A 9,586-nucleotide genomic window follows, 5' to 3' on the forward strand; every position below is an offset into this window, starting at 1 on the left:
CCACATGGTGAAAAAGGCTGGGGAACAGATATTGCATTAAGACTCAGAGACAACAGTGTAATCGATCACAATACTAGACAAAATGTAAGGACACAAGTCACACAAATGCAGTATTATGGATTTCATCTCTCTGTGCGGGATACGTTCAATCCTATTTTAAATGCAGGAAAATTAACTCAACAGTTTATCGTGGATTCGTATTCAAAAATGGAGGCCAACTGGATAAATTTCATCAAAGCAAACCAATCTAAGTTGAGCGTCGAAAAATACAGTGGTTTGATGGATTATCTCAAATCTAGATCTGAAAATGACAATGTGCCGATTGGTAAAATGATAATACTTCCATCATCTTTTGAGGGTAATCCCAGAAATATGCAGCCGCGATATCAGGATGCTATGGCAATTGTAACGAAGTATGGCAAGACCGATTTATTCATAACCATGACATGCAACCCCAAATGGGCAGATATTGCAAACAATTTACAATGCTGGCAAAAAGTTGAAAATAGACTGACTTGGTAGCCAGAGTTTTTAATATTAAGCTGAATGCTCTTTTAAACGATATCTGTAAATTCCATTTATTTGGCAAAGTCATAGCTAAAATTCATGTCATTGAATTTCAGAAATGCGGACTGCCTCACGCTCACATCCTCTAATTAATTCCCTTTCAATGTTCACGAATTTCATGCACCAGGCCACTAGTCTACACTAATAAAGAAGAGAAAGATGCAAATTGACCATACCTTCGTGATGCCCCACCAACCAATCAGGAGTATGCAAATTAACCCGACAAAGATGGTGGGGTAATTTGCATATGCAGACGCTGAGCAGCAGGGAGCGTTCAGCACTGCCCCAGCCGCTCCTGGCCTCTGGGCAGCATGGGAAGATGGAAAGACAGCTCTGGTCAGAACAAAGGTGGTGCCGGCAGCCAGGGGAAGGAAGGCCCATGCTTGCACGAATCTTCGTACATCGGGCCTCTAGTATGTAATATAACTTATGCTGTTCCACAAATCATATATATAATTATTAAATTTTAAAATTAAAGTAAATTGTTTTTACTTAGGAATAGAAGAGACATGATAACTACCTTCAGATATTTTAAAAGGATGTTATACGGAAGACAGATTTAGCGATTTATGCAACTCCAGCAATTAGTAAGTGGGAGTTACAACATGGCAGGGCTTTGCTCAACAGAGTTAAAGCAGTGTTAAAGGTAAACTCTATCAGAATTTTAAAACTTATTTAGTTGGCCATCTAAGAAGAAAAAGCATATTCTGGATCATCTAAATGATCTCTATATAGGTCTACATTCTTGCTACAAGCCTTCTGCGTTTAAGGTTGCATTTACTTATGATCAAATTTGTACCAAATGAACAGGGTTACATTTTTTGTGGTACACTTAGATTGAGGTCACTGGGCACATCTCAGAAGAATACAGAGATTACTTTCCCCTGAAAGAGATCTAAACATTAGTTAGGATTGAGAAATACTGGAATAAAAAACTTTCTAACATTTTAAGCTAGATAGACTATCTTGTGAGAGTGTTTTTTGAGTGTCTTAAGAAAATTCTTAAGGCAGACTGGCCAAATTAGTAAACACGACTATAGAAGATGCTCCTGGGATGGTTTATATTAAAGTAATGAAAGTTAAATCCTAAAGTCAATATTTTGCAAGAACCTCTAACTTGAAACCACCTTGTACTAAAAAAATTGTTTTTTAAAAAGGTACATGTTATAGATGAATCAATTAACACTCAAAACTGAATATTCAACTGTGGCTTGAGCCATTAAGAATTCAATGTTTGCTTGGCAAGTTAGATGCACAGAATAAATGAATGTACAACAATCTGTTATAGATTAGAGTGGTTGGATGCTAGAGTAGTGGTCAAGGGTTGAAAAAAAAAATCTGAACCATTGAAATAAATCACCTTATTTACATTATCCAAAAAATACCCCTTCTTCCATTCACAGTGAATGCTTTGACTACTGGTTTAACATATAACCCATTTAAACATTTTAGCTACATTCTCTGCAAAGGCAAGCAATTTCCAACTCTTTTCTGCCAACATGTTAAATAAAAGACATTTAATGAATTGATACCAAAAGAAAAGTAGGCTTTCTTAATTTCCCAACCTTTGACAGCCAATTAAACACCCTTGAGAATATATTTCTTCCTTTACTATTACAGTATGGAAAAATGATTATTTTAAGATAATATGTACATACCAAAAACAAACAAACAGAAAACAAATAACCCCTTCATTTAATCTGATATGGAAAAATGATTATTTTAGGATAATATGTACATACCAAAAACAAACAGAAAACAAATAACCCCTTCATTTAATCTGCAAAGACCAGATATTCATGGGAAAAAGTAGCAACATAGAGGAAAAGCAGCACTAACTATTCTACAACTATTATAAGTTCACAATAGTTTGAACCAAAGGGACTACACATCAGCCTTTGTCAGATTGTCCCAAAGAAGGCTTGAATGAGTCTGACTGAGCAGTATCTACAGATTTCAAGAAAGTGAAACTCTTCTGAAAACAACTAAACAATTACAATAATATTAATGTAATAATAGCTCCTAATTAATTACGTCCTTACTTTGTGCCAAGAAATGTTCTGACTGTTTCACATGGGTTAATGTCTCTTTTATCCTCATGACAATGCTTATAACAAGGCAATTATTCTTACTGTAATTTACAGATGAAGAAAGTGAGATGTAGAAAGAGGAAAAAGCAACGGGTAAAAAATCACAGTTAGTATAAGGCAAACTAAGCAGCCATCTCTAGAGCCTAATCTTTTAGCCATTAGTCATTACTACCTCTTTCTTAAGGAACTGAAATGAAAACCCTAATCATCCATGGTAGAAGAGACTTAAGCTTCCCACAAGGCAAAGCCAGAACATTTGCAGAATGACTATTCTTGGTAGAAAACTCTATAGGATATGAATTCAAGTGATTTGCAACAAAAACCTATACTCCATTCATTACAATGCCAGTACTGATCCAAAGTACTGTATAAGGCAGTAATGGCGAACCTTTTGAGCTCGGCGTGTCAGCATTTTGAAAAACCCTAACTTAACTCTGGTGCAGTGTCACATATAGAAATTTTTTGATATTTGCAACCATAGTAAAACAAAGATTTATATTTTTGATATTTATTTTATATATTTAAATGCCATTTAACAAAGAAAAATCAACCCAAAAAATGAGTTCGCGTGTCACCTCTGACACGTGTGTCATAGGTTCACCATCACTGGTATAAGGAGATAATTAATCTACATCAAGATAAATAATCTACAATAAGACATTTGACTCATGTAATCAGGGAACCCCATTAGCATGGTCAAAAATTAATAGCCCACACAGGGCAAACTGGCATTCATCTAGAAAACTGACACATGGATACTAGAAATGAAAGTTTCTTTTGATTTTTACTATCACAAACTGTGGATACTGGCACAGAAGGCTAATGGCCATCTTTCATATCATAAGATAGCCTATTAGTGACAGAACGAGGCCAACATGCAAACAGAGCAAAGGCATATAAACCAAGTAATACTCAAGAGAAAGTCAGGGATGATACTCTGAGGACAGCACCTGAGACTCAGTATCTAACTGTCCCTTAAACCAAAGCTAGATTGTGAGCCAACAACTGCCTTATTTCCCCCTTAAACTAGTTTGAGTTGTGTTTCATCACTTGAAATAAAAAGAATAGTAATTTATCAAACTGCTAATGTTTCAAATTAAAAACAAACTTTAATGATGATAAAGTATAAGAAAATGGCATTCTCATATACTGCTAGAGTATAAACGGGTCCAAACTTTCTGGAAGTTTACAGTAGACTTAAGAAATATTTGCTAAAGATAAAATAAGGGTAAAGATACTTTCCACACATTTACCAAGCTGATTTTCTGCATAGTCATATACCTCTTTTAGCAAACCTTTTACTCAGTTATGATATATAGATTGGCAGCCACTTTTTTTTTCTTTCTGAATAGACAGTTAACAATAATTTGTTTTATTGGAAAGAACATAGAAATAAGATTCATATTATAAGAGCTATATATTTTCTTTTTTATTCTTTATTGTTAAAGTAGTACATATACTATTACATATGTCTCCTTTTTCCCCCATTGACCTCTCCCCGGCCACTCCCACCCCCCAGCACATGCCCTCACCACCCTAGTGTCTGTGTCCATTGGTTAGGCTTATATGCATGCATACAAGTCCTTTGGTTGATCTCTCCCCTCTTACCCTCACCCTCCCCTACCTTCCCTCGGAGATTTGACAGTCTGATCGATGTTTCTCTGTCTCTGGATCTGTTTTTGTTCATTAGTTTATGTTGTTCATTATATTCCATAAATGAGTGAGATCATGTGATATGTATCTTTTTCTGACTGGCTTATTTCACTTAACATAATGCTCTCCAGCAGCCACTAACTTTTAACATACTTTAAAGTAGGATACTGAGTTACTTTCAAGGGCAAGTATATGTTACCCAGCAGTATTTATTAACAAAATGTTTATTAGCCTGGTTCTAACATGACAGTTGAGATCAGCTGAACAACTAAAAGGTTACATCCTGGGGACCGTTTTCTTATAAAAACAAGTCATTTCAAGTATTGTATAAATCTTTTAAAACAAAGTTACTAGTTAGTTAAATGGGACTTACTGACAATAGAATAGGTATAGAATATTTTAAACACTAAGCATTTTTCCAGAAAAAAAACAAAAGCAAAAAAACCCTGGCAAATCAAATTTTTCTAAGTCACTAGGAAAACTTAATTCCTATTTTAGAGGTGCTTAACCTTACTTCTGATAAAGCTTCCACTAGCAACTGTTCTCTGTTGTTAACTTTAAGTTGGTTAACAAACAAACCCTTAAAAATACAATCACTTCAACACATCCATTAAAATGGCTACAATGAAAAAAAAAAACCTCTCAGAAAATAACAACAACAAGTATTGAGGAGGAAGTGGACAAAACCCATGTGCACTGTTGGTGGAAAAATAAAATGGTGCCGCCACTACTGGAAATAAAACAGTATGGTGGTTCCTTCCAAAATTAAAAAATAGAGTTACCACATGATCCAGCAATCCCACTTCTGGAAATAGAATCACAGCTGACATTAAGATCTTGAAGAGATGCTTATAAACTCATGTTCACAGCAGCACTATTCACAATAACCAACAGGTGGGAGCATCCGAAGTGTTCATGGAAAGATGAATGGTTAAACAAAATGTGGTATACAACAGAATATTATTCAGTCTTATAAAGGAAGGAAATTCTCACACTTGCTACAACAAAGATAAACCTTGAGGACATTACATTTAATGAAATAAACCAGTCAACTGTATGATTCCACTTATAGGCAGTATTTAGTAGTCAAATCCATAGGAAAGAAAAGCAGAATGATGGTTGCCAGGGACGATGAAGAGGGGAAAATTTATAGTAGTTGTTTAGTGGTTACAGAATTTCAATTTTACAAGATGAAAGAATTCTGGAGATTGGTTACATTTAAATGTGAATATATTTAACCCTATTGAATTGTACACTAAGAAGTGATTAAGATGGGAAATTTTATGGGTCTTTTTAAAAAACACACACACAATTAAATTTATATTTTACATATTATATTTTTCTAAAAAAGGTCAGGTCTGGCAAACTGATATGGCCTTATTTATTTTTAGTGCAAAACCCACAAATTTCTATATAAAACTCAGTGGGCTTACAAAAACAGTTAATTCTTCATGCTCCAGGAGACACAAAAGGATACAATTATTTTTAAAATTCCAAGACCTATAGTTAACTTAAAAAGTCTCATCATACTTTTACCAAAAATACTGAGCAACAAGAAGATTGGCTTATCTTAGTTTCAAATTCTTTTTCTAATCCTCTAGTTAAGCAGAAAACATACACAGCACTTCCACAAGTAGCAGAAGGCTGAGTAAAATCCATCAACTGAATAATTAGTTCCAACACTAAAAAATAAATAAATAAAAGAAACAAACAAAAAAGAAAATGTTCTTTTTATGAGTTAAGATCAGTTTCTTAATAGAAAATGAATCCAACAACACATTCAAATTAGATTATTTCTTCTAGTTGAGAAACAGGCATGTTAACAATCTTAGATAAGATTTTAATCTTTTAAAAGAAATACCTAAAATTTTAAAAATTATATTTTAAGACACATCTATGAACAAGCACAGTAATCTAACCCAACTTTTTTTTTTTTAAATTGATTTCAGAGAAGAAGGGAGAATGAGAGAAAGAGAAACCAATAATGAGAGAGTCATTGATCGGCTGCCTCCTGCACACCCCACACTGGGGATCCAGCCAGCAACCAGGGCATGTGCCCTTACTGGGGAATCAAAGGGTGATCTCCTGGTTCATAGGTCGATGATCAACCACTGAGCCACACTGGCCAGGCAAACCCAACTCTAACATGTATGCATAACAGTTTTTAATTTCACCACCAAACACATTATTGCAATTTCTTTTAAAAATAAGTGAAAGTAATCCTCCTGCACTTTCTTACACACTATTCTTAATATACAACAAAAATGTAACCACAAAAATCTTAACCTTGAGCCTAAATACCAATGAGCTGCAAAGATGATGGAAATCAGCATGTAGAAAGATTGGAAGACTGGGCATTCTCCAAACTGCACAAAATGCTTTACAGTGGAACACATGAACCACCACACTTTATCAGTCTAAAACAACATACATCAGTAACACATACATGTGGAAGAGTGCACTAATATTGATTTCATACAAATTGAGCCACAAAAATTGGACTAATAATACAGGCTTGAAGCTTTGCCCTGAGATGGAAGCCAATGGTCTTAACCCTATGGAAATTCATAAGTGAAGGTCAGTTTTTCTCTCAGGTAGGTTCATATGCTTTACTGGAAGCACTTTATCAACTCATGTTTAGCAAAAATTAACTATTTATAAAATTATCTAAACTGTAGCATCAAAAGTGTTTTAAGTTACTGCCAGTCCTAACACAGCCTTGTCTTGCACAAAACCTTGTTGAAAAGATCTGTGTGACTAGAATGTGTTCATGACTCTAGTTTCTAAAGTCCAGAGTAAATTAAAAGTAACCTATTTGGGGAGAAAACAATGGGTAATAAATTGTGAAGGGAAACTAGAATAGACAAATCAGATGCTCAAAAACTAATTGATGCTAGATGCCAACATAACCTAGGAATGTACTGTTTTAACCAGAAAGAACCCCTTTTAAAGCTGTGAATCCAATGTTTGTCTTTTCATTTTAGGAGGCATAGAAAAGACGTATAAGGTGATGAGAAGAGGAACTAGAACAGATATTTGGAAGAACTTGCAAGAGCTTTTAAGTGCATGGAAGTGTAAAGGTTCTAGTTTAAATGCTTTTTTTTTTTCAAGTACTCAGTGTTACCAAGACTCCTAAACTAGGCACTGGGCATTATCTCATTCAATCTTCACAATAACTGCTAATTTAGCCATTATTGCCATCATCTCAAAACGGGGACATAGGCTCAGAAGCATTTAGTAATTTGCCCAAGCTCACAAAGCTAACCAAGTGAAAAGGGTGGATTCTAACTCAGAGGTGTTTGGCTCAAGATTCTATGCTCTTAACCACCAGACAAGTCTTCAAACAAGTGGAAATCAAAGTAAAATTGAAACAAGAAAAAAGTTATTAATAAACTAGAAAGGTTCTTGATTTTTTTAATGACCTAAATTAAAGAGGAAGTTAAGGAATGTTCATTCTCAGAGATTTTACTTTAATGACCCAATAACTGTTTTGAAAAACTTCGAAGGAGTCTGGTCTGAAACCTAACGATGAGCCTTTTGACATTGCTTTGAAATCTAAAAATCTTATCAATGTGCTATTAAATAAAGCTAGTCCCTACCCCTAAGGAAGCAACATCAAAGGCCGTATGTTATATCTATTATAACCATACCCATCCTCTGTTTTGATTTTTTCTAATTCTTCAACTATGATTTTCCTAGACCTTCTTTTAAAAAGACAAATTTGTCTCCCTCACCCAGATACTGGAGGCTCATTTAAAATGGAAAAATTGTAAGGAGTAAAACCCCTGCTCCTCAATCTCTGTTACCTTTTCAAAAGTCTAAAAATTATTAGTTAGAAAAGGACAAAAATGAGACATCTTTAACAAACAGCATCTAAAATTGTTAAGTAGCCAACATTTATTAGGTGTTTAACTCAATTTCTCAGTTTTAAGAACCTCTGTATTAAGAAATATGATTCAATCTGATGCAAATTTTTGCTAAATTTTCAAATGAGAAAAAGTTTGAAATAATAGATGGGACTGAGGAAAATCTAAGAAGTTAAGAGTTGGGGTGATGCATAATAGCTAATTAATTCTCTTATGTTAAAACCACTTAGAAAATTCTCAACTGATGAATTACAAAGGACAAATAAGTACAATATTGCCTATGAAAAGGAAGTGATTGGTGCATAACTTGATGCACAGTATTTAGTATGATTCAGCATATAAAACGGACTGAAAATTGGCACTACACAAAGGTAATCTGCCTTAGGTTTACAATATAATAGCCGCATCACTTCATCAAAAGCACTGTGATCACTTCTGCAAAATTAATTGCAATTTATTTTTGGTAACTCTTGGAAGTAAGTCTAGATCTGTTTAATCACTTTTTAAATTTTATAAGTGCTTTCTCTCGTGTATACAAAATGAGAATTTATCTTGAATTGGGTCAATAATTGATCTTGAATTTTGGTCTTATTGAATAAGGAACAAAAAGGGACCTACAAAATAGCAAGAACATAAACAAGTTTATCTTCTGCTGATACTGATTAGGGAAATTAATCTCTCCTTGAAGAGTGGAAGGACTGAACAGTGAAGCCAATCTACTAACCATAACTCTTACTATAAGTCTTCAATTCCTTAAAATGATTTCCTCAAAGTTTAAAATAACAAATTGGATCAAACGGTGTGTGTGTGTGTGTGTATGTGTGTGCGTGTGTGTGCGCGCGTGTGTGTGTATGTGTTCGAGCGCGCTTTGGGGGTAGGGGGTGTCCCTCTTAATCCCACCAGTTCCCCTAACAATTCTTAATCCTGTAACATACCACCACCTAGACTCAAACTTCAAGGTTTTGTTAAAACTTGCACGAAGTTCCAACAGAATGATTATTTCCTTCGGATATTTTTGAAGATTTTCCTTTACTCTACTTCATTCGGGAAAATGGGACCGTTCTAACATTTTTAGTGATGCATTTCATTTACTCTGGTCACATTCCTTTTTTTCCCCCCCAATCTCATTAAAAATGTTGGCCTAAATACAGACAGCCGCTACATGCTCACTAAAATACTTCCAAGAATTAATATCCATTCCTAATGTCTGGGCTCTCTTGACAGACAGGAGAACGAGTGTCCAACGCTGATGATCTCTTTAAAATGTTGCCATTTCTCTAAACCCCCATCACTCCAAACCTCAGTCTGGGCAACTTCTTCAAGGCGGTGAACACAAAACAAAACCCGCACGTGCCAATTGAGAAAGTTGGCGTCCCCGGCCGCCGCGGCAGATCCCGCCGGCACAAAGGC

At 34.9% G+C, this 9,586-nt stretch overlaps 1 protein-coding gene across 1 annotated transcript in view; it reads right to left on the reverse strand.

The window, feature by feature from the left end:
• HIF1A (hypoxia inducible factor 1, alpha subunit (basic helix-loop-helix transcription factor)) overlaps positions 1–9,355 on the reverse strand; it is a 54,796-nt gene extending 45,441 nt beyond the window's left edge. The window contains exon 1 of the mRNA XM_014545934.1: positions 9,339–9,355. Coding sequence (XP_014401420.1) covers positions 9,339–9,340 — 2 coding nt within the window. The 5' untranslated portion in view covers positions 9,341–9,355. The remainder of the gene's footprint in view (positions 1–9,338) is intronic.
• Positions 9,356–9,586: the final 231 nt, after the last annotated feature.

Source organism: Myotis brandtii, unplaced genomic scaffold (genome assembly GCF_000412655.1).
Source record: "Myotis brandtii unplaced genomic scaffold, ASM41265v1 scaffold423, whole genome shotgun sequence".
NCBI lineage: Eukaryota > Metazoa > Chordata > Mammalia > Chiroptera > Vespertilionidae > Myotis > Myotis brandtii.